This window comes from Delphinapterus leucas, chromosome 1, assembly GCF_059928025.1.
Source record: "Delphinapterus leucas isolate spDelLeu-1000000601 "Yukka" chromosome 1, BTC_Dleu_Yukka2, whole genome shotgun sequence".
NCBI classification, from domain to species: domain Eukaryota; kingdom Metazoa; phylum Chordata; class Mammalia; order Artiodactyla; family Monodontidae; genus Delphinapterus; species Delphinapterus leucas.
In genome coordinates, this window is record NC_143129.1 from 171,733,723 (window position 1) to 171,757,675 (window position 23,953).

Genomic DNA, 23,953 nt, shown 5'->3' on the forward strand with positions numbered 1-23,953 from the left:
CGCCTGCCAATGCAGGGGACACGGGTTCGAGCCCTGGTCCGGGAAGATCCCACATGCCGTGGAGCAACTAAACCTGTGTGCAACAACTACTGAGCCTGCGCTCTAGAGTCCGCGAGCTACAGCTACTGAGCCCACGTGCCACAACTACTGAAGCCCGCGTGCCTAGAGCCCGGGCTCCGCAACAAGAGAAGCCACCGCAATCAGAAGCCCGTGCACCGCAACGAAGAGTAGCCCCTCCTTGCCACAGCTAGCGAAAGCCCGCGTGCAGCAATGAAGACCCAACGCAGCCAAAGATAAATAAATAAAATAAATAAATTTAAAAAACAAACAAACAAAAAAAAACATATGCCATTCCTGCAAACAGCCCCCGAGAAAAACCTCTTTCTGTTCCTTCCTGTAGCACCTCAAATTGCACCCACATGCCAGGGCTCTTCTGGTCGGGCTGCATCTCCTGCATCTCCTGCCTCACTCTCCTGGTAGTCAGCTCCCCCTCTGTCCACCAGGGACCATAATCACCTACAAGGCAGGAAACAGCTCCCCTGCCTCCACCTGCAAGGCTCAAAGGCTCACTGCATTTAAAATTTAGCACAGAAGAACCTGCTAATAGCCCTTATATTAAACCATAATCACACACTGATTGGGCCACACTGGAGCGTCCTTGAAGGCCCTGGTGGTGCCTTGAGCTCTCTCTCTGCTCTGAGGAAGGTAGTAGGGATGGTGGGGACAGGAGGAGCCTGGGTGGCAGGTCTTGGAGGTAGCAAGCTCTGGAGTCAGGCTGCCTGGGTTTAAATCTGTGCTTCACCATTTACTAGCTGCGGCCCCAACGTCTCCGGGCTTCGCTTTCCTTAAAATGGACCTGCTAATAGCCCCACTGCAAAAGGCTTGTGTACACCATCATGTAGCGCTGAATTCAGGTGCTGCCACTGACAGCAGTGGGACCTTGGGCAAGTTCATCTCTGCGTGCCTCAGTGTCTCCATCTATAAAATGGGGGCATCCCTTTCTCACCGGGGGATTAAACGAGACAACCTTTGAAAAGCTCTTGGCACCAAGGAGGCACCCGGTAAACTCTCGAGACGGTGGGGCATCCTTATCATTTCATGTCACTTGCCTGGCCAACTTTTGTCAACATTTACTTCCCCCTGGTAACGAGCATGGGAAATGAGACCCAAGCCCCATTAACTGTGACGGCAGAAATGAGCTTAGAAATCAAACTTTTGTTTGTTCCTCTCTAACGTACCCGCATCACTTAGGACTTGAGCCCCATGAACCCGCCTCTTTTTGTCTGAGAGTTAGAAATGGTCTTGTTTGGGATGAAGGTTGTTTTTGTTTCATTTTGCTTTATAAACAGAAACACTCCCTGGTTTCTCTTCTGAAAGGCTGGGGAGGAAGCTGACTCAGGTGGGGTGTGGTGAACATGAAATCGGTCACCCTTCCCTCGCCGTGGGTTTGGTGAACCCAGTCAACACACACTGACACACACACTGACACACACACTGCACACACACACTGCACAGCCGCTGCCGCACTCAGGATTGCATTTTCTGCTCGTATCTCTAATGGCACAAAGAAACAACAGCATTCTCCTGGAATGCAGTACAGCACCGTGGAAAGAGCAAGGGCCCTGGGGTGGGGGGTGGGGGGCGGTCCCAGACCCGGGGTGGAATTCCAGCCCCAGCGCTTGCTAACTGAGATGGTGACTGGGCAGGTCAGGAATTGGTGGAGCCCGGCTGTCATCCACGAGGTGGCATCCCTGCCTGTCCCAGAGGGTTACAGTAAGGCTTAGTGTTAATGGATGTAAAACTTGCAGAAAAGCACCATGGAATTTGAAAGTATCCCAATGACACTACGTTCTCTTCCCTTTCAGGATGATATCCCAGGTCCTGGGTTCTACAACGTCATTCACCAGTCGCCTGTGTTTGACAGTGTGTCGTTGTCTAAGAAAGGGACGTGTACTTTTCCCTCTATGGTGAGAACCCCTTCTCTGAACATTAACTGCTCGGTACTTTCCTTCATTCATTGCATAATCATACATTGGACAACTGGTCCCTTCTCTCCAAAGGCCCGTGGTTCTAATTAGGAGAGTAACTGCCTCCTCAAATTTCCTGCAGGTAAACTGGAGCCTATGTCTTTAAGGAATTTTTTTCCCCACTGCTAGCGTTGCCAGAGTGGGAAGAGAAGCTAGAAGAATATTCAGAACCTGATCATCCAAAACCAATTTTGTCAGTGTGGAATGGACTTACAGATGTTTTCTTGAGATTTTTAGGCAGACCAGGAAAAAAGTTATTATTATACATCTTGCCCTAATAGGACTTTTTACACTGCTTAATCTAATTGGGTTATTCGAGTTACTGAGAAATCTGATGGGACCAAAAAGAAAACAGGCAGCAGGCAGGTAATTTAATGATATTCCTCTCCTCCCCATTTCTCTCCTTTGTAAGATGTGGGTCTTTATTTCTCTCCTTTGTAAGATGTGGGTCTTTATCTTTGTGGAAGGCTACAACCGTCAAGTAGCTAAATGAAGTTCCAATGTCTCTGACCAGACCTGGGCAAGGATAGTCTTTATTTGAACACCTATCAGTTGCCAAGAAAAATAGATATAACAAGGAGAAAGGGTCAAAGTAGGGTAAGACTAGCTGAGGGAGGAAATTGAAAAAGAAAGCAAACCCAAACTCCAGCATTAACAAAACACATATGCCGTCTGTCCCTTTAAAACTTATAATAATCTCTTGCAAAAATGTATTACGATACCTGACACTGGAATTGATTTTTTTTTTAAAAAAACCACACACAAAGAGACCATTTAAGACACACTGAATGCAGCCACTTATTGGAATTCAAGCTTGGCAGGGTTGAATACTCAAGGAGAAAACCGACTTTGGAGTTAACTCCTTATTAACAAAGACGTTGAGGCTGCACATGCCCCCAGTGAGTTCACAGAATAGCCACGCCTCTACTTCTCCTTCTGTCCCAAGCCCCGTGAGCAAAGAGACTCCAAAGTGATCTGCAAAAGAAGTTCCATCTCCCAATGGCCTGACACAGGAGACAGGACTTAAGACCCAATCTTGACTCAGCTGTGGGTTCTCGATGTGACCTCAAGCACGTCACCCTCTGTGTCCCAGTTGCCTCATCGAGTGGAGACTCCCTGGAGGCGATGGGCAAATTGACGTTGCAATGAGTAAAATAGACTTTGAAATTGCAGAGCATTATAAACATGTTGAATGTTATGATTGTCACCACCTGAGTCACAAACAAGACTTCCTGCAGCACCTAGGTTTTCTCTCTGAGACGTTGCCAAATAATGGCACTGCCCATTCCTGCCTGGTGCCAGAGAAGGCACTGAATCAGAGCACACTATCAATTCCCTGCTAGGCTTTACATGTAGTAACTTTCCAAATGACGTGGCTGGGCCACCTGGAGAAGGGGTCCAAGGGAAGCTCTGTGTATGACAGGATCCTGTGTAAGACAGGATCTAATCAGGTCTTTAAAAAATTCAGACCAAACCCAAAAGAAGGCAGAAGGTGAGTTGTTCAGGCTTCCTCTCCCCGCTGTGATGGATATGGGGGTTTCTATTTCTGTTTGTAAACACATAAGTTCCTATATCCTTGGGAAGGGACCTTAAGCGGTTGGTGGAAGTCTGTCAGGAAATCCCCACATCTCGCCTCTGTTCCTTCCCAAATTGGACGAGAATTTCATTCCTCCGCCCCTTCTTTTGCTGCCTTTCACATTCAGTGCCTCTTGTTTCCGGATCCCAATTCCCTGAGGGAATCAAAAGTAGTCCCCGTCAGAGAAAGGTCTGCCTTACTGGAGCCAGTATGGCCAGCAGGAGCGTGTCTCTCTGGGTGAGGCTGACCAAAAGACTCTGTGGGTCAACACGCTTTAAAAACTTCCTGATGACTATTGGAGCAACAGCGCCCAGCCTTTTGAGAGGACCTGTCATCCGCCTAAATTCAAATCATCTGAAGAGCTTCACGACGGTATTCCAAAGCTTTGCTCCAGAATTATTCACGGGACGGACTAGGAAGTTAAATGGGGCAGGTGGGAGGAGGTGTCCATGGCCTTTCCGTATTTGTGCGGTGGCAGCAGCGGCTCTGGAAGAGCTGGACAGAGGTTCATAAATGCCAGCATGTGGCCAAATTGGAGACCGGAGGCCTGGCAATGAAAAGAAAGCCAAGGGGCGGGGAGGGTTGTTGAGTGACTGTCAACTTCAACTAGACTCAGGCTAATTCTACCGCAATGCTTTATGAAACTTTGCCTCGAATAGGAATTTTTTAGTACAGTTTTTCCCAAAGGGTATGTTAGTAGGTATCTTAAGCCAAAAGATTCTATGATGGAGGAAGGTTGGGGAAGGCTGTTTAAACAAAGCTAGACATGGGACTTCCCTGGTGGTCCAGTGGGTAAGACTCCGCACTCCCAATGCAGCGGGCCTGGGTTCAATCCCTGGTCCAGGAACTGGATCCCACATGCATGCCGCAACTAAGGAGTCCACGTGCTGCAACTAAGAGCTTGCACACTGCAACTAAACATGCCACAACAAAGATCCTGCATGCTGCAACTAAGTCCCAGTGCAACTAAAATAAATAAATAAATAAATATTAAAAGAAAAAAAACCCCAAAACTAGAGAGGTTTCTTTATTGCAGACCTTCCCAGAGCATTTACTACACCAACGTGTGTTATGAATCTTCAAAATGGGAACATGGTGTGAAACTTCTCAAATTTATTTGACCCTGGAACTCTCTCCCTGCTGCCGTTACCACCAACACAACCTTATCTCACAGACCTGGAAGGCCGAGGAACACACTTTGGGAACTAGCGCTTTAGAAGAACACCCTCTGCCCACTCTGTTGGGTGACTCAGGATAGACACGCTACAAATGGCAGCACCAAGGAAGGTCTGACCTTGCCACCCTTCTTCTGTGGAAGTTAGAAGGAAAGAGCAGAGGTGTGTCTGCCCCGTCGGGCACAGCAGATTTCGGGTAGTGATTCTTCCAGAGCTAAAACCTCCCACAGGCATTTATCAGCTGTTCATCTTGTAGCTGCAAACGCATTGCTGTGACTCCTCTCGGCTCATTCTTCTTCAGAATGGATATCTGATCCATATCCTCTCATGGAGGCGAGAATGTTGGTTCCAACACTTCGCTAGCTGAGGAAGTTCAGGGTCCTCATCTGTAAAGTAGGGATATTCATAATATCCTCGAGCCAGGGTTGTCATGAGGATCCAATGCAACACCCCTGCAAAGTACTGGGTTAACTATTGCCCCAAATGCAAAGGTAAGGTGAGTTCAAGGCTGGGGTGACCTTACTTCTGGGAACATCAATGAATCCTTACAGTTAGGAGGAGGTGGAGCTGGGACTCGAACCCAGGTTAGACTCAGGACAGCTAAGACTCTGGAAAGAACACTCCTGCTTCTGGTGGCACATCCACCCACATTACTGGGTCTATGAACCAGATGGTGAGAATCATTGCTGCCACGTACAGAGTGAAGTCAGGCGAGGGGCTGATGCCTTCCCACACCTCCCCCACTTTCTGTGCTTGTTTATTGACCCCTGTCAAGTGGAGGAAACCCAGGGCAATGTTCTCAAGCTTTTACCCATAAAATAATGAAATTTTTTTGTTGTTGTCTTATCAGACTTCAATACTTGCCATACTATCCCAGGGTAAGGTGATGTTATCGCCGAGTTTTTATGGCTTTTGTCCCTGTTCATTTGGCAAACATTGATTCTGTTTGTTTTTTTTTTTAAGTGAAAATAGTTTATCATGGCTTCCTGGAAGAAGTAGGATTGGTTTCTGTTGAGACAGCAAAAATATCGTAGAGTTTTATGAAATCAGTGATTAGGTGGTGGATAGGAGGTGTGGGTGGGAGGCAAGCCCTATGGAGCCTTGTACCTTTAAGATGTTAGAAGCAAACTTGTTATTTAGGAAATTTGGATTATTTAAACTTAGAAACAAAAAGTGAGGGTTTTACTCAAAGGAAAACCAAGGTTGGAAGAAGCAAGTGTAAAGCGTCCCATCATATAAGTCACCCACCAGCTGATGGGACAAGTATAAGTGTCCTGAAATGAGATTGGGTGGAAATGCTTTTATGGAAGAATTATCTTTGCCAAGTCCCAAACATAAGATGAATAATTAGAGTTAGTTTACAGAAGTTAACACAGGTCTGAACTTGCATTTTCCAAGAGCAAATTCTCAAAGCCCAAGGTCATTTTATCACTGTTACCTGCCAGGGTTTCACCTTTTATAAAATGTGTTTAGACCTGGTGCTGGGCACCATCTTTTTGACATCGGCCCTTCGGAGCCATAAGATACGTGATGATGTGGATTCCCTTGACTTTCTCCTCACAGTGTGCCCGACTGGACACCATCGTCTCTAAATACCCTGCAGCTAACGCGTACACTATACCATCACGTTTTGTTTCGAAGAAAGACTTCAGTAATTCCTGTTCCAGCATGTTCCAGTTGCCAAGCTTCGTGAAAGTTCTCAAATTTGAAACTCCCGCACCAAACCATTACAATGTAAGAACACTGCCTATGCTTCTTAAATATATATTGAATTAATGGTTTGCTAAAATAAAAGAAAGGAAGGGGGGAGCTTTGGGGAATAGCATTTACTGCAATTGGTAAGCCAGCTAGCAGTTGCTGACTACCCAATGGCTACATGAGGCTGGGCAAAACTCTCATAGGGAATTTGCAGAACCCAGAGAAAAATGTGGGCAACACAGAAGTCAGTATAGAGCAGTGGGAAGACCACTGCCCTGGAAAATACTTACTGCAATTACTCTTATCACATAAGTTTTATGGGACGGTTTTCTCATCTGTAGCGATGATTATATTACGTACCACTTTATCTGCAGACACTATTATATTCTTTTTTTTTTTTTTTTTTTTTTTTTTTTTTTGCGGTACACGGGCCTCTCACTGTTGTGGCCTCTCCCGTTGTGGAGCAACAGGCTCCGGACGCGCAGGCTCAGCGGCCATGGCTCACGGGCCCAGCCGCTCCGCGGCATGTGGGATCTTCCCGGACCGGGGCACGAACCTGTGTCTCCTGCATCGGCAGGCGGACTCTCAACCACTGCGTCACCAGGGAAGCCCTGACACTATTTTATTCTTACAGGGAAAATAAACTTCTATCTTCCCATATCAGAAAATTGGGTTTTTTTAACAGCAGTGGTTCACCATTTCCCATCACTGTGTAGTCACTGAGGCAGAATGGTGTGGTTAACAGGTAAGAGACAGACTCAGGTTCAAATCTCGACTCTGCCATTTTCTAACTGTGTACGGCTTTGGGCAAGTCTCTTAACCTTTCAGGACTCAGTTTATTGATCTGTAAAGTGGGGTTATATGTCTACTCCATGGTGTTAATGTAAACATTAAATGAGATAGTCTAGGCTGAGTGCTTACCTAGCACAATATCTGGTGCACGAGGACTCTACAATACATGAAAACTGGTAGAACTGTCTTTAGGGAAGCCCCATTACCTCTTGAGTTTCAATTGTAAAAGGGAATTAATTATACTTGCCCTACAGGGTTATTATAAGAAGCATATGAGACTACAAATATGAAAGCACTCTGAAATACCTAAGACATGAATTGTACATAAGGTAGTAATATTATTACACTATATTTAAGAATATTTTGGTCTTAGAATACTTCATTTTAAATTTCCTTTTTCTTTTATAATATTTATAAATAATATTGATTTTTCTGACTACAAAGATCCTGCCTACCTTCTATGATGAATCCAATCAATTATAACATGTTCAAAGCAATACAAGTGCCTGCTAGGCCAGCATGGTCCAAAAGGAATATCAGTATAACAGGAGCCACATACATCATTTAAGTTTTCCTAGTAGCTACATTTAAAAGTAAAAAGAAACAGATGAAATTAATTTTAATTATAGATTCTATTTAACCCAATATATTCAAGATATGGCAATATCTAATCAATATAAAAATTATTAATTAGATGTTTTACATTCTTTCCCTCGTACTAAGTCCTTAAAATTCAGTGTATATTTTATACTTGCAGCACATCTGAATGTGGACCAGCCATGTTTGCAGAGCTCAATAGCTTCATGTGGCCAATGGCTACTGTTTGGGGTAGTATAGCTCTAGATACTCTTCTCTTAGGGTAATCAGAGCCTGAAAATAAGAATGATGATGATATGATGAAGCACTTTTCACGGTCTATGTGCTGTTCTAAGAGTTGTGTATTCACTTATTTCATACTCACAAGAACCCAGGAAGTTGATTCTCTTATTCTCAATTTACAGAAGAGGAAGCTGAGGCTCAGAGAGGGGAAGGGACTTGCCCAAAGTTACCCAGCTTGAAGGGACTGTTCCCACATCGGTGAGCACGGGCGGGTGCCGAGGTATAAAGCTGGGGAGTGATCAGAGTCCCCATGTTCCAGCCCTGCTGGGCTTCCCTTCATAAATCCTGTGGCTGCTGTGTGCCAGACCAGTGATACAGCTTAGATTGCAGTGGGGAACTCAAGATGAGAACTAGGAGACAGACAAACAAAATAATTACTGTGTGGCCAGCTCTGAGGGAGACAAACAGTTGGAGCCTGAGAAAGAGAATATGTGTGGGGTGTGGAGGTTGGCAATACCATGTACTTTAGACTGGGTGGTCAGAGAAGGTCCTGAGACTGAGACTCAAGGATTGAGGGAAGAGCCAGAGTTGGGGGAACAGCATGTGCAAAAGTCCTGGGATGGGGAAGAGCACGTGCAAAGGTCCTGGGACAGCAAACACCTTAGCCCATGGGGAACTGTAAGAAGGTAGCTAGAGGGAGTTCCCTGGTGGTCCAGTGGTTAGGACTCGGCGCTTTCACTGCCATGGGCCCCTGTTCAGTCCCTTGTCAGGGAACTAAGACCTTGTAAGACATGTGACGCAGCCAAAAATAAACCAAAGTATCTAAAGTAGAATGAACTAGGGGGTCTTGGGGGAGAGGGAACGAGGAGAGGCCAGACAGATAGGCAGGGACCAGTTCATGCAAGGCCCTAAAGACCCCAGGAGGGAGTTCGAATTTTGTTCTCTGTGTGCTGGGAAGCCCTCCTTGAGGAGTATAGGAGGTGTGGAGTGATGTCTTCTGATGTACCTTTTAAAAAAGATCCCTCCAGTTGCTGTGTGGAGAATGGACTGCAGTGTGGGTTAAGGGTGGATTTTGAAAAAACAGTTAGGAAGCTGCCATGATAACAAAAGAGCGGTGGTGTTAGTGCTTCATGCCTTCACCTCCCCAGCCCACTGCTCCTTCACCCTGGCTTCCTATCTCCGAGGCCCAGCTCAGGTCCTGGCATGCAGTAATCATGCAATAAATGTTTATGACTCCAAAGGAATAACTTCCTTTGTTAATCAAGAAATGACCATTCCCCACATCAGGACTCTGCCACCAGATCAATTTTAGTTTGCATGTTTTTTGTTCATTATTGTTTTAATGTGGCTCTGAAAAATAATACATGCTCATCATAAAATGTCTTCGAACATCACAGAAACCCATGAGCCAGAAAGTGGAAGTCCCTCATCATTCTGCTCTGCAAACAAACATCAAAAACCGGGGGCAGGGCTTCCCTGGTGGCGCAGTGGTTGAGAGTCCGCCTGCCAACGCAGGAGACACGGGTTCGTGCCCCGGTCCGGGAAGATCCCACGTGCCGCGGAGCGGCTGGGCCCGTGAGCCATGGCTGCTGAGCCTGCGCGTCCGGAGCCTGTTGCTCCGCAACGGGAGAGGCCACAACAGTGAGAGGCCCGTGTACCACAAAAAAAATCAAAAAAAAAAAACGGGGGCAATATTGTTCATATTCTCTTCCTCCCGTGGTCCTTCCCTTGGTTTTGGGATTATGCTGTCCACAGTATGCGTGCGTTTTCTACTTAATTATATCTGGGATTTGTTTTTTTCCCATGGCAATACAATGAATCTGCTTCATTCTTTTTTAACCTGCCAGTGGAGCTGACTCTTCCTAGTCTAATGGTGAAATCTTCCAGTAACACACACACTCAGTGTATACAAAAATGCCCCCTTTTTCTGTTGCTTTTCTGTCTGGGCGAGGAATAAAGCTGAAGTAGTGTTTTGTCTACAGGACGCTTTTTTCAGACCTGGAGAACAATGGTTGAGTCAACCGGCGAGGAGCAGAAATGCGGTAATCCTGTTAGCCACACTGTGCTTTGAGGCTGTCAAGACCTCTCTACCTTTGCTTACTGCGATCCCCCACTTCTCTGCTGGAAGCCTTTCCCTTGGTACCTGTTATTACTTCTTCTCTGGCGTCCTGGCTCTTCTCCCCGTGTCCAGTAATTAGCCTGGTCCACCTGATCTTTTTGTCTGCCCTCTCTGCAGGCAGTCTGGCCGTCAGGACCCTGGGAAAAGCGAAATTCCTCTGCCTTTGTCAACACAAAATCAAAATGCCATCTGCATTTCTCGAGAAACATTTTTTTTGACAAAGGAGTAGCACAGAAAATCAAGCCATCCTGGCCTCAGCAAACAGTTTCACTCATTCAGTAAATATTCCAGCCATTGCAGGCACAATTTTTATTGCATCTTTTATCTAATGAATACAGGAGACTGACTGCAAATTAGCCTTTAAAATATTTATGATTCATCATAAGAATGATCTCAGGGTTCTTTTTTTTTTTTTTTTTTCCAAAATTATTTTTAGTGTTCTGAGCTCACTGGACACTCTCTAATGTATATTGCCTGGGTCAACCAAAATTCTAAATTTCCGGTCAGCCCAGAAAAGTCAAGACAGTGCTTACAAATCTGATCATAATCTTAAGTTACACAATTTCTTTGTATGTCCTAAATCCCACACGTATTGAAGGATTATTTGAGCAGTGAGGGATCAGGGTGGGGATATGTAGGACTAAGTGTTCTGAAAAGAATGAAAATCATAGAAAACATGATGAAAATAACTTGCCTGTGTAATGTTACACACTTTTTAGAAAACCAGATGATTTGTGTTGACTGGCTGTCCCCTACCCCCAACCCAACAGCGCTCTGCCTCAAGTCGAGCAGGGATTATCTGATCCATTTTACAGATGAGAAAACTCAAATTCAGAGAAATTAATCCGTTTGAGCAGGATACCCTGCCCTGTGTGCAGGGAGCGAGCCCGGAAGCCAGGGCCGCTGGCTGGTTCAGGCCACCGTCCTCTGTGTTGTGTTGGGTCCCCAGACACTGGCTAACGATGACAAGCTCTTCCCCCAGTCCAGCTGCGGTGAAGGGGAAGGCACAGCCAGTGTGACGTTTTCCACTCACGTGCGCTCATTTTCTGAAGACAGGTTTAAATTTGTTTGTTTTTTTTAACCCCAAAGTGCCCCTCGTCCAGACACAACAACAAGGACAAAGAAAGGCAAGACACTGAGCACACCGTGCTTATTTTCTCCCGCAGGCCTCTGTCTCTTGCTGCAAACAGACAAACAACGTTTGTGCCCGAGCCGGGTTCATGTCCAAAACCCAGAGAGGACTTTTCACTATTACTAAAACAGGACCTGCCCCAGGTAAGCAGCTGCGTCGCACTGGCCTTGACCTAAGGCTCCCTGTACCAGATCTGATCAGCAGGGCACCCATTCCTTCACAGGGAGTCTCTTTGGAAGGAGTTAGGCATTGGGGGAAGAGGGGATGCAGGCAGGTATTGTACAAAGAGGAGAAGACTGGCTCCCCATTCAGGGGAGGAACGGCGGCTCTGGAAATGGACCCCGGGGCGGCCTATCACGTTGGCCTGCCTTCCAGACCCAGAGCACCTGCTTTGGGCAGCCAGCTGGGGAGGGGCTTCTCATGCCAGAAGTGTGCCCATGCGCATACCCCAGGTGCCCTCCCAGGCGCTGGGGGGAGGCGGGGCACACAATACATTCTGATCCTTGGACACTCGGCTGCAATATTCCTTTCCTCCCATGTCTACAAAGCGGCTTCATCATCTATCATCAAATGATGGGAAATAGCTCTGTTCACAGAGCGCCTACTCAGTGCTAAGTTTTTCCACGCGGTCCTCACACATCTGTCCTCATAGGGCCACACTCTTAGTCCTGTGTTTCAGGTGAGGAAATGGAGGTCCAGAGAGTTGAAGCAACTTGCTCAGCATCACACAGCTAATAAATGGCAGGCCTAAGCCCAGAGGTGTCTGACTGAGGAATCTCTTAACCCCGTCATCCCAATGTGACTTCTGAAGCCTCCAGGATTCAGGAACACACAAGGGCTCACCTGCAGATGTTTTCCCTGCCGGGCTGGGGAAAGGCATTGCACCTGTTCTGTGCCCTCAGACCTCCTCCCCACCCCAGCCTTAGTGAAAATTTTCCAGAGGGGTCTGATGACATAGCAGTCCATACTCCAGGACCACTGGTTAGACTAGACCTTCCCAAACAGGTCCAGAAGACCCCCGAGGGAGCTCTGGTCCCCAGAGCCCAGAGGAGGAGCAGGGAGGGTTTACCTCTGCAATCATGCTTCTCGGATGGGGGTGTGGGCAAAATCACAGTGCATGTCAGATTTCAGCAAATCCAGATTAAAGTTGAGATCAGTCTGAGGCTGAATAACAAAACCAGCCCTAATTAGGAGGCTAAGCCCGACTAAAGCTCCCTGCCTTGCATCACCACAGGCAAAACCCCACCTTGTTTGTTTATACAGGAGAATAAAGCCAGCATCCCTGGGGTTTGGCCAGAGGTTCCACCAGAGAGCCCCTGGGAAGTGGGCAGCTCCTCCCTCTGGGAGGGTCCCGAGGGGCCCCTTGTAACACAGCAGGAAGGGGAGAGGTGGGCACCAGCATCTTTTAAGCTCCTACTGTGTGCCAGGAACTTCCAAAACCCCATGGAGGGTTGCCTGGCACGTATGTGCTCCGAGAGTGTGGGTTATTATTAATATTATTATATCCCCACTTTACAAGCAAAAATGATATATAGAAAACAGGTGACTAGTCCAGGGTCCCACTGCTGGATTTGAATCCAGCTCGATGCCAGGACTCTCGCCACATCCCCCAAATTTGCCAGGGGCCACAGCCTGGGGAATCTGCTTCTCTGAGAGAAACAATCTGCTTTGACCTCTCAGAAAAACGCTGTGGTTTCTGCTTCTCCCCCTTGTGGGAAGAAACCAGATGTGGAGCCATGATTGGCATCCCTGCTGGGTTCCGCCCGCTCAGAGTGCCCAGGCTCAGAGGCTGAGGGCCGGGTCTGGTCTGCCTTCAGTTCTGAGCAAAATGCTCACCTTTACACGTTGGCTGGCTGGATTTTCTAAAGTCTGGCTACATCAAACACAAGGCCAAGCACTTCCCCAACATCCTCCTCTCTATTTCTCCTTAAAAACAAAAAAGTTATTAGATCATGGGGAAACAACTATGGTAAAGTGTCACTTGAAAAACGTGGGTGACACGATCAAATCCATGCTGTGGGCCCAGCACCATGAGACAGTGTTCAGTGCACGATGGAAAGACTGGGGGTAAATACAGCAGAGAGTCCAATCCTGGTTTATTCTGGGCCGTGAGAGCATGAATGCCTTTCCCCCTTGCTTCTGCTTTTTAACATTTTATAATCAAGCGTTGCTTTAAACTATTTTTTTTGGTAGGGGGAATAAAAATAAAAAATAAATATATGTATATGTAAAAAACCCAGAAAGATAATTTGAGAGATAGATACCAGTATTATAAATGCTGCTAACTGGACATTTGTTTTTTTTTTTTTTAACTTAAGCATATATTGGGACCATCTTTTCATGTTATTAAAAATCCTCCTAGAACATCTTTTGTTAATGGATGCATAGTATTCCATTACCTGGTGGTACCATCAGTTAAGGAACAAATGCCCTCTTGCTGGCATTTAGGTTGTTTTAAATGGATCACTCATATAAATAGAGTGGGAGCAAACATCCTTATAGCTCACAACTTGTGTACAATCAAGATTATGTCCTTACATAAATGGCCTAATGTGAAATTGCTAAGTCGAAAGGTATGTAAAATATTTAAGGTTTTTGATATTTGTGACCAAATTGCCCTTCAGCACAGAGATAATTTATCCTCCCGCTTCTATGAGAAATATGCTTTCCCTCACCTTTGCCATCAATGAGTATTACCATTTCAATAAAATCTTGCTAATATGTCCCATATTGTTGTTTTCAGTGCTTTTGCAATGAAAAAGTCGATTTTATTTTTTTAAAAATTAACTTTACAGTGGTTAGAAAATTTGAAATATTTTTCCCACCCACAATGCCACCATTAATATAGTTTTTCCCACTTTTCTGGGATCCCACCTATTTTTACTCACATGTATCCATTTGCACGCTGATGTCATAGTATATACAGTATAGACTGTTAGGCTTTATTTTACTTTTCTCGCTCACCTTTATTTTTGAGAACATTGCCATAGGCTTCATGGCCTTTGCATTTACCCCCCTCAGGGCTGATATTCCACCAGATTAGGCTGTTTTCCCATAACTGTGCCCTTGTACTTGGACCTTTGGGCTATTCATCGTTTCTCACACTGTAGCTACTGCTGTTGTGTACATCTTTAGGCTTAGAGCTTTTCCATTATGTTGAATAATTTCCTTAACTTCCAAGTAATAGGAAGCCAGGGTCAAAGTGTGCAGCATCTTGAAGGCCTTTGCCTAGTACTGCCGCTTTGCACCCCAAAATGCCTGCCCCCATTTACAGGGTTACTTGCTCTTTAGCGTGAGACTGCTCCCTCTTTACCCCAGCTCAGATCATTCTCTTCTTCCTTAAAGCTTTGTGCACAGCCAAATTACTTATATTCTGACAGTTTCTTGAGACAAGGCATGGTGGGGAAGCATGGACCTTGGAGAAAGGTGGGTCTGGGTCCACATAGTATGTACTCAATAAATATTTGTTGATTACATAATAGTTACTGAGCAGCTACCATGTGCCAGGAACCTAAAATGTTCTTCTTCTACCATAGCCTCCCAGTTGTTGGAAGAATTATTATCCTTAGTTTATGGAGGAGGAAGCTGGGCTTAGGCCCTGGTTAGATGAATGTCCTTTGGCAAATTACTGAATATCTCTTAGTCTATTTCCTCATGTTTGGAATGGAGGTGCTAATACCCACCTTGCAGGGCTGCCGTGAGGATTAAATGAGCCACATATGTGATGCACGGACACATGTTCTCTAAATGGTGAGCGTTATTTTCAGTTATTCCAGGCCCCTTCTACTTGACCATCCTGGAGTGATACTGCCTTATAGTCATTAAATGTATTCTTACTGCTTTTTATTTTTTTGAGAGGAGTTCTTTATTCTGTTTTAAAATTTCTTTCTGCTCAGGGCATTATAATGTCAACGAATCCCTTGTGAAGCAGTCGCCGAAGATATTAATGTCTTGTTTTAAATCAAAAACTGGCCGTGGATTAAAACTGACGTCGACAGGCCCAGGACCCGGTTATTACAACCCAGGAGGTCACACCGAAGTTCAAAAAAAGACTCTTATCCCGTGAGTCCTGATCATCCTGATCTTTCTTCTGAAAGGTATTCTGGGGAAGGACCAGAACCTGGGGAGAAAAAGAAGGGGTGTCACAGCTTGGCAGACACAGGCCGAGTTGCTCTCCTGGGGCCGTTGCTGACACATAGCAGGTGCTCAAGAAATACTTGTTGAATACGTAGTATTTACTGAGTAACTATTGTATGCCAGGAACTTAACATCTTCTTCAATGATCATAACAACTCTATTGTAGGAATGATTATTCTTACTTCATAGAGGAGGAAGCCAGGCCTCAGCGAGGCTGAAAGACTTGCGTAAGTCCACACAGCTAACTTGAGATGCACCTGGGACTCAGGCTCAGGACTGTTTGGACCTTCCAACATTTCCCATGATGCTGTGCTCTCCCGGTGCTGATATTATTCTATCTTTATAATACAAAATCTCCACTGGGGTGGCAGGATATACGAAAGTGGTGAAACTGTCATAGCTTTGTACTGACAGGTTAACAGCCTAGACTTTGGAGTTGGTCAGACCTGCTAGATTTGAACGTCAGCTCTGCTATATTCATGCTGTGTGACCGTCAGCACTGTGCTAACCCCTCTGAGCCTGCATGCCCTCGATTGTAAAGTGGGGATAATTTATCTGAAAGTTGCTTTCTGATTTAAAAAATATATTTGATATAGTAGGTACAAATAGTGAGTCAATAACACAAATTTTAAAAGACAGGGATTTGTGTTACTGTTTTTAATCTCCTGTACATTTGATGTTACTTTCACCTCAGAGGCTCAAAAATTCACGGGGCTTAATATTCCTCAAATGGGTCTAGAACTTCTAGAGCTAAGTGCCATTAAGGTCAGCCGTCCTGTCACTCTCAACAGGATTGGCTGTTGTGAGGGCTGACCAGCAGGGCTGGGACCAAGGGTATAGCCACCTGGGAGCCTCCAGAGAGGTCACCTGGGAGCCTCCAGAGAGCTCAGGCAGCTGGCTGGGCGCAGAGCCACAGGGGGTCAGGAGGCTGGGTGGCCCGGGGAGGCTGGCAAACTGGGTCTACTCGGACCATGAGCCCAGGGCAAGGGGTCAGGGGTAAGGGAGAGGAGCAAGACATGAGCCTGCCGAGTCCAACCCAGGACCTGGGGAAGGGACTCAGACCGCAGATGGAGTCCACCAGCTGAGTCCCTTCTGCCCTTCGGATCTGGGGTTCTGCAGGCTGACCTTTCATAGGCTGCAGGACTCGGGACCGGGGCGGAAAAGTCTCCAGGAACAGGCTCTCTCCAAACGTCAGGGACTTCCTGCCTCTGGGTTGGCTTGGGCACCACTACACACAGCCTTTCCCTATGCTGTCCCCAAATGGAGTGGGAGAGAGGATGGGCTTTGGGGTTAGCAGACCTGACTGAGAATCACAGCTCTGTCTCTAGCAGAGACTTCTCCTCCCTGAGACTCCATGTTTCCATGTATTAAGTGGAGATAAGAACCTTATCTCATGGGGGTTCTGTGAGGATTAGATGAGAAAGTGCTTGAAAATAGCTCTCACTCTTCTTATTACAGCAGCTATTATTCTATATCCTAGAGAGGATATGTGACGATAGAGGATGCAGCTGTTTTGCGTCATGGAGGCTCAAGCCCCCACCCTGACTCTGGAAGCTTCTTCAGGGAAACGATGAGAGGAGGGTGAGGGGCACTCGGTGTTTAACCGCCTTCCCCAGAGCGGTGTCATTTGGCCTGCGTCCGAGTTTGGACGTGTGGTTTGAAATAGCCTCATTTTATGGCATTTGCATCTGTCAGTCAGCAGGCTCTGGAGGTTTCTTGTGCTGTGCTGAGGGCTATGGGGGAGCTCACATGGACAGAGCACCATCCATACCTTCAGGCTCACCTGGCAACAACTCCAGAGCAAGGCAGAGGAACGTGCCACAAAACGCCGGATCGTGTGGGCCCCAAGGTTGCGTGACCACACTCCCCCACCAAGGGCACCAGCTTTCTGATGGGAGCAGTGCAGTAGTGCTGGTGTGTCTGGGGGTATCTGGGGCGCACTGGCTCTCTGTGATGCTTCGAGAATGGTGGATCCTGGGTTAATAAACCTAGGAAGCACTGCATACAATCCCTCTGCCCCCGGGTGCATCACAGTATACATGAGCTTATTAAAGGCTCTGAGAAGGCCCGCAGTAAAGAGACCTGTCAAACCCAGTGTCTCTTAAACTTGGGTTCACCTGGTGAGTGGACAGTGCCCCAGCCTCCACGGCAGGCTCTGTGGTCTGGGGCTGCTCTCAGAGCCTCCCTGGGCCTTTGTTTCTCCATTTGTGAAAAGAGGGGAAATCTTTCCATTTCTCACACTCTGTGACCCCAGCTTTGCTCACCATGTCACTTCGGAGAGCATACGGAGGCAGTGAACATGGGGCCAGGCAGGACCCACAGAGGAAGTCCAGTATATATTGTTGAGTTGGCATGGAAAGGGTGAGGTTGAGAAATCTGTAATTTCATTTAAAAGCAAAGAGGTAAAACTAAAGTGTGCTGTTGGTTATTCCAAAGTAGCATCCATCTGTTTATGTGGGACGATGGAGCAAGGGATGTAATATAAAGAAGAGATACAGCCGGATGTGATAGTATCGAAGGAGTATCCAAACTCCAGTCTCTCAAATTCAAATTCTGTTTCCTTTCCTGTGACCCTGGAGGGATGAGAGGGGCAGGAGCACCTGAGGGCCCATCCTGGGGTTGTCAGGCCCCAGAGAAGGTCTGCGTTGTTTCCTCCCCATCGATATGTTGAGACTTTGTCTACATCAAGCCTAATCATGCTCAGATCTCCGGGGGCTGCATGGGGCAGTGGTGGAGAATCTGAGAATCATCACAGTGTTTCTTTTGTGGAAGCACGGGCTGCCCAGGTGTCACACGCATGTGACAGGATGTGAGGCCTGCCCTTGTTTCTCTTGCTTGGAAGTGTGTGGCTCCCCATTCATGGGTGGGGTTCCAGTTTGCAAAGATGGTATTTCGGCTCTGCTTTCTTCAGGATGCAGGGAGAACGGGGGAGATGTTAATTCTCGCTGGGGTCACTGGTGCCGTGTTACCGACCCCTGCTGGCCTCCTGAGCTGGGAACCGGCTGCAGAGGCCGTGGCACTGAGGGCATAAGCACAGGCAGGGAGTCGTCAGGCCGCTGAAACTCCCGCCTTCCCCTCTCACCAGCCCTGGGAGGCTGGGGGTAGGGGTGGAGGGGGTGTCACTTAACTCCCTGGGAATTCAAATTCATCCTCTGTGAGTTGGGGCAAGCACACTTTACAACACGCTTGCAAGGATAAGAAAAGATGACTCACATAACTCACCAGGTCTGGCAAATTGTAAACTTTTGATGTGCGTGATTTGTACTTTCATCGAAACGTGTGAGCGAGCCCTCTGCACTCACCTGATGTTTCTTGAGTGGCCCCGCAGCACAGATGCTCTGAGAGGCTGTAGGGTCATTGGCGTGGCCGTTTCTGGGCTCCTCGGCTGAAGAACACATCACAGAGTGTCTTTGTTATGGCCACGTTGCTGACTCAAAAGCTAAGAGGATTTACCAGCTTCCGGGGGTCTTTGGAGGAGGCTATCAGCCAGGGTTTCACTTCTGTAGGTCTTCAGCATCCGTCACAGTGCTGACTCAGTGGATCAGGGTGAGTCAGGGGAAGGGCTTTTGGAGATCAGAATACTTCCTCCTAGGTGCTGCCTTCCGACTCACGCCAGCAGGGAGGTGAAACACCCACTGACATCCTTCTAACCCTTGATCTGCTTCCTGGAGTTTTTAAACCACTGGTTTTGCTCAGACACGCTGTCCTGTCACAGCCAGAGCCCCATCGGCCCCACTCCAATTTGGGTAATTACGTTGGACCCACCTAAAGTTCCCCTGGGATTTCCAATTAGATATGGGATGCTTCTTCCCAAGCAGCTGTAATCTGTCACCCACTCCCCTGTTAAACAGATACCGCATTCCACCCCAGAGGCAATCGGCTGCCCTTTAATGATGAGAAAAAAATTGCCCCTTTATCCCTCCCGACCCTGAGAATCCCTGAGGCAGAGTGAATCTGTGCCTGGGAGTGTCCCGAGGGTCTCGGATGCCCTCCCCAAGTGACCTGCTGAGTCCTCTGAGACATTCACTATTCTTTGGTGATTTGCAAACAGCTCACACTGGAAGCTGCAAACACAACTTAATCCAGTTGTGGCCAAGTCAGAGCCTTTGACAGATGTTTTCTTCCACGGGGCAGGACCAGGTTGGCTTTTAAAACTGGGCGATGAGGCTCATAAAAGCCCTGGTTACAATGCACTGTGGCTGCCCTGGGTTTGATTCAGTCTGACCTCAGTGATTTGCCCAGCCCCATGATGACATGGAAGGACCAGCCCTGGGTGATGATAAAACTGTCAGGTGGGGTTCAGATGCCTGGGCTCCCCTACTTGCTTCAACCCCTCTGCTCCTCTCTGCAGTTAGGCAAATGTCCTCGGGAATAGGGACCAGGGCCTCAGTGATGGATAAGACACCATCCCCTGCATTAAAGAGCTAGACAAGTAAAAAGCATAGAAAAGTAATGTGTTTTGTGCAGAGAAGAGAAGAATGGCTACAGTGTATTGAGGGGCCAGCTTCCAGCCCTCAGAGTTTTCACAGACTTCCTACAGCTTCATCTTCCAACTCTCCCATGGGTCAGGATTGTTACATAGAGTTTACAGGGGATGCAGACTCTACCCGGAGGTAGAGCAGAGGGTGGAATCCAGGTCCACCTGACTCCAAAACCCGTGCTCCTCTATGGAGCCCAGGAAGGGAGGCGGGGAAGGGGGAGGATTGTGGCCCGGGGAGTTTCCCTGGAGGAGGTGAGAAGCAAAGAGGGAATCAGAGTTGGCAGGGAAAGGAGGTGCTCCTGGCAGAAGGAACAGCACGGCAAAGGCATGGAGTCGTTGGACAACGCTGTGCTGGGTATTTCTGGTCATTTCTTTTTTTTTCTTTTGGCCGCACAGGGTAGCTTGCGGGATCTTAGTTCCCCAACCAGGGATCGAACCTGGGCCCACAGCAGTGAAAGCATGGAGTCCTAACCACTGGACCACCAGGGAAGTCCGTGTGCTGGGTGTTTCTGGGAGGTGACCTGGGAGTTAGGCTTCACTGAGAGGCCACTGGTAGTTTTCCTTTAGCTCCTCCTCAGGGCCTGTAACGGGGGTTGGTCGGAAACCCAAGCGAACAACCCAGAATTCAAGGGTGGAAGGAGGCTTGAAGGCGGTCCAGGGGCTTAGCCTCTGGCTCCTTGTGCCCCAGTCCCGGCCCCATGGAGCACGGCTTGTCCCTCTTCCAGGCTTTTGCCCCTGCTGTTTCCTCTGTGGGAAATGCCCCCACCTCCACCTTTTCTACCCAAAGAATTCCTGCTTACCTTTCAGAGCAAATGTTACCTCTTCTAGGGTAGATTTCTGGATTCACCCGGTTGGAATTAGTCTCTCTCACCTCTATTCTAACATTTCATATTAAAAAAAAAAAAAGGTACCAGTAAAGCACTCGTTAATCTTCATAACAACCCTGGGAGGCAGGTATTATTATCCACCGTTTTACAGATAAAGAAACTGAGGCCTAGGGAGATTACGAGGCTTTTCTAAGGATGCACAGCTGGTGGATGGGGAAGCAGAGATTCAAACTCAAGTGTGTCTGAGTGCAAAGCCTGTGAGTTGTCACCGGCCATGATTGTCACTGGCAGTGGATCGTTAAGCCCTCCGGGGCTTCCAGGGTCTGTGTCTTGGCACAGAACAGTCTGGACTCCCCAGAGTGCCTGGCACAGAGCTGCACACGGGGCTGACACTGTCCGAAGATCCGGGGAGCTGAGTTGGTGGGGCAGAGCCTCTCCTGGGCATGTGGATGGAGGGGAGGGTGAGGGACCTGTCTCAGTCACTCTCAGCAAGAATCCGGTGATGGGGCTTCCCTGGTGGCGCAGTGGTTGAGAGTCCGCCTGCCGATGCAGGGGACGCGGGTTCGTGCCCCGGTCCGGGAAGATCCCACATTGCCGCGGAGCGGCTGGGCCCGTGAGGCACGGCCGCTGAGCCTGCGCGTCCAGAGCCTGTGCTCCGCAAGGGGAGAGGCCACAACAGTGAGAGGCCCGCGTACCGCAAAAAAAAAAGAATCTGGTGAGATGCTGACCCCCGCCTGTCCAGCTCCCTGCAGGCTGTCCCTGGGCAGGAGAGTAGACATCTCACAGTTTCCTCAAAGACTCAGGGTGACCCGGACCCATGGAGTAACCTCATGCAGTGATTGGCTCATTCCACCTCTAACTTCCAGGAGTCAAGCCTGCCTCTCAATGATCAAATTTCCGAGGGTGCTCTGAAGGGGTGTTGCAGCCGGAACAAGGAGACGCCAGCTTTTATTTGTAAGGGGAGAGTGGTGGATCCACACTGTAACCAGTTCTTCCACGCAGACTCGAGGGAAAGAAAGGAGGCAACCTTTCCCCCCCTTTTCCTGTGGGCACCTTTATCCTAAATATATACATCCAAGCCAGCTGTTCCTCCATCCCAAGACGTGAGCCTCTCGCAGGTTTACGATGGCTGCCAGCAGCCTCCGCTGGCAGTGGGCGTGTCCACCCTGCCGCAAGGTAACTCTGGTGAGAGGCCCCCTAACCTCACTTTCCTGAGGCTCCGTTGCCCGTCCAGGCAGCGGATGGTGGTGCTGCAAGGGATCGTAGTGATAACACAACTGCTTTTACTGAGGACTTACTGTGTTCAGACGCTCTGCTAGGCACCTTACATAGCTTTTCTGCAGTCATCAACCCGCATATAAGGAGTGAGTGTTACTACTCCTTGTTGCCAGGAACAGAGAGGTCCAGGGACTTGGCTGCCCGGTATTCAGACTCAGGTCTGTGTGACTCTAAATTCTCCTCTGCCACAATGCCCTCCCCATCTTGCTAGTCACCAAGACTTGAGTTCCAGTGCTGGCATTACCATGAACTTGCTCTGTGACACTGGGTGACTCACTCTCTCTCTCTGGGCACCAACTTCTTAAGCAAAATAAGGATGTTGGATAAGACATCTCTAGGTCTCCTCTAGCTCTCCGAGTCTAAGAATGCCTCTGCTTCAGAAGGTGTCGGCCAAAGGGCAGCAGAGTTCCAGTGGCTGGGCATCCCAGTTCCCTCCTCTGTTTGGATGGGTTGGCTTTGAGCTGTGGTGAGTCTCCTGGGGCCATTCAAGGTTCTGAGAAATCTCTCTTTCATTTTGGTGAGAGACCTTAGAAGAAGCTTCAGATGTGAGGCAGAAGTGGGCAGCCCTTCTATTGCATGGCCAGGAGGGTAGGACATTTCCTGTTAACAATCCCAGGATTCCTGGGCAACCCAGCGGACCTCTCTGAATCAAGGCCAGATGGGAGGTCACAGCTGGAAGGGACCTCAGAGGTCGTCATGTCCAACCCCCTCATTTTACAGATGGGGAGACTGAGTCCCAGAGTGAATTAGTAACAGAGTGAGGGCTCGAATACAGGTTCTCTCTTTCATTTATTCTCTCGAGAACAGGCTTAAAAGACTCCCTTTCCTGAAGGGGGGAAGACAGACCTGAAAACAACTGCAATCTAAGTGGTGATCGTTATTCAGAGGTCTCTTGATTTCCAACCCAGTATTTTTCCACTCCTACATCCTGCCTTGCCAAAAAGATGTTTAATAAGTTTCTGAGATGTCAGTGCTAGAATGGCCTCTAAAGATCTACTAGTCTTGGGATGGCAAATCCTTGGAATTTGGGATTCCTCTTCCCATTTCCTGGCCATGGCAGACATCACAAGTGGCTCACCAATGCTCTTCCCATAGAGCCCAGACGAGGCCTCAGTTCTTTACATGGAACTCCAGCCAGGCACTACCAAGCGATCAGAGTTGGCACATGGCATGGATGTCTTCTGCCATTCCTGATTAGCTCAACGACATCCGTCATCCACAACGACAAATGTACTGAGCTCTCACTTTGTGCTGGGCCCTGTCCTGACTACTGTGTTTTAGGTGTGTCATCTCCTTTAACCCTGAAAACAAGCCTACAGGGTAGGTACTGTTATGACTGCCCTTGTGCAGGCGAGAAGACTGGGGTCCAGGGTCCCCAGATCACTAGCAGTGGAGCCGGAAGAGGAAATAGGTCTCCCAGTGCCTCATCCAGTCCTGTTGCAAATGGCTGGGCACTGGGCAGGTCCTGGCTATGTCGAAAAACTGCCATTTCTCCAATAGACTGATTTAGTGACATCTTCCCATTTTTGTCTTTTCTGAAGGAGAAACCCCATCCTAACTTTCTCTGCCCAGCCTTTGCCTCTGCCCCCGAAGCCACCTCTTCCAGGCCCTGGGCAGTATGAGATCGTGGACTACACGGGGCCCCCCAAGCACTTCATCTCCAGTGCATCCTTCGTATCCAACACCAGCCGGTGGACAGTGGCGCCGTCCCAGCCAGGCCTGCCCGGCTCGCCTGGCCCAGGTCAGAGGATTGCTTTCAGTGATTGTAAAAACCAAACCTGGAATTGTTTGTCATTCCTGGGCCATCAAATACCACTGATTTATAGGCTGTTTGCCAAACAGTTTACAGGGGTTAGAGTGGATCTAGAAGACTTTTCAGCTTACACTTTCAGA

General features: G+C 48.0%; 1 protein-coding gene across 1 annotated transcript in view; it reads left to right on the top strand.

Annotated features, from left to right (window-relative positions):
* The first annotated feature begins 1,349 nt into the window (after positions 1 to 1,349).
* Positions 1,350 to 23,953, top strand: part of STPG1 (sperm tail PG-rich repeat containing 1) — a 29,128-nt gene continuing 6,524 nt past the window's right edge. The window contains 7 exon segments of the mRNA XM_089899009.1: positions 1,350 to 1,724; positions 1,726 to 1,773; positions 1,866 to 1,967; positions 6,342 to 6,512; positions 11,373 to 11,481; positions 15,235 to 15,400; positions 23,602 to 23,801. Of these exon segments, the coding sequence (XP_089755135.1) occupies positions 1,590 to 1,724; positions 1,726 to 1,773; positions 1,866 to 1,967; positions 6,342 to 6,512; positions 11,373 to 11,481; positions 15,235 to 15,400; positions 23,602 to 23,801 (931 nt within the window). The 5' untranslated portion in view covers positions 1,350 to 1,589.